Source organism: Sinocyclocheilus grahami, unplaced genomic scaffold (genome assembly GCF_001515645.1).
Source record: "Sinocyclocheilus grahami isolate Dianchi unplaced genomic scaffold, SAMN03320097.WGS_v1.1 scaffold990.1, whole genome shotgun sequence".
NCBI lineage: Eukaryota > Metazoa > Chordata > Actinopteri > Cypriniformes > Cyprinidae > Sinocyclocheilus > Sinocyclocheilus grahami.
Window position 1 is genome coordinate 100,848 of NW_015506169.1, and position 1,233 is coordinate 102,080.

A 1,233-nucleotide genomic window follows, 5' to 3' on the forward strand; every position below is an offset into this window, starting at 1 on the left:
TATCCACACATGCATGTGTATTTATATACACATAATAAATATACACCGTACATAAATATTATGTAAACAAACTTTTATTTTGAATGCAATTAATCACGATGAATCGTTTGACAGCACTACAGTAAAACAGATCACATCCATGAAAAGGTACACTGGTACCTCAATATGCTTTCTCAGATTTGATGGCAAACTTTTGAAGCCAGATATTTACTTAATGAAAGTTATAGCTGAAGCTGAAATGTGCTTGTTGCATGAAAACAAACCTCATTGGTTCTCACACAACATATGCATACGTTTGAGCTTCGGTTCACCCATTTAATGCATGCAAGATAAAATAAAAATGCATAAAATGTAACAAGTATTTTTCAATTTGTAAGAAATAAAAAGTGCTGCTTTTTCCTCAGAAATTTAATCAAGTGAAAGTACAAGTAGCATACTTGGGTAATTTTGGGGGATTGGTTCTTTGTTCAAGTATTTTACACCCCTGTGCACTAAGTGGACCGCCCTAAAAACTGCAAGATTTGAGGTACTTATGATAACGCTATATGTGAACTGACTTGCCTTAATAGACTTAACCTTCTTGAATATGCAGAAGTAGATGAGGACATACCATCCATGGGATAATAGCAGACTGCGGTCTCTGCATCAAAACAGCATCCTTTAGCCAAGCAGCCGTCTTGCGTTATATTCGAGGTGCCACACAACACCCTCTGATCGGCAGAGATGCTGCAGCCTTAAAAGAAATCACCGCTTACTTTGAGAAAGACTGACACATGAACACTTTGGCGAATTAGTGGCTAATTCGTCTAAATTCATATGGTCTCATTTGTATGTTCAATCTGTGCACAATCTGCTCCCTAAAAACCATACATTTTCATATGAGTCACGTTCACCAGTGGGGTTGAAGCACAGCAGTTTTAGAGCAGCAGTGAGCTGTGTGAGTGGGACTGTTGTTCACCTTCAGGTTTGCTGTTGAGCAGCAGAGGGTCTGCTGGAGGCAGGGCAGGTGATACCTGGGACAGTTGTGTCGGGGGGAGTTTTGCACAAACTGGCATCTGATCTGACTGCACACTCAGCTGTTTTAGGGAAACAGCGAGGCGTTGGTTTGCATCACAAGACACTGTAGCGATATCTAACTGTCCGGCTTCATCTGGATAGAGGACCCTCAGAGTGTAATGGCCATCCTAAAAAGACAAAACTATCAAAGCTGAGCACCTCGGGTTTTTTTTTTTT

At 40.3% G+C, this 1,233-nt stretch overlaps 1 protein-coding gene across 1 annotated transcript in view; it reads right to left on the bottom strand.

Annotated features, from left to right (window-relative positions):
• Positions 1–1,193, bottom strand: part of LOC107565231 (zona pellucida sperm-binding protein 1-like) — a 25,179-nt gene extending 23,986 nt beyond the window's left edge. Inside the window, exons 1-2 of the mRNA XM_016250447.1 lie at positions 959–1,193; positions 611–733 (exon numbers count right to left, since the gene is read on the bottom strand). Of these exons, the coding sequence (XP_016105933.1) occupies positions 611–733; positions 959–1,055 (220 nt within the window). The 5' untranslated portion in view covers positions 1,056–1,193. The remainder of the gene's footprint in view (positions 1–610; positions 734–958) is intronic.
• Positions 1,194–1,233: the final 40 nt, after the last annotated feature.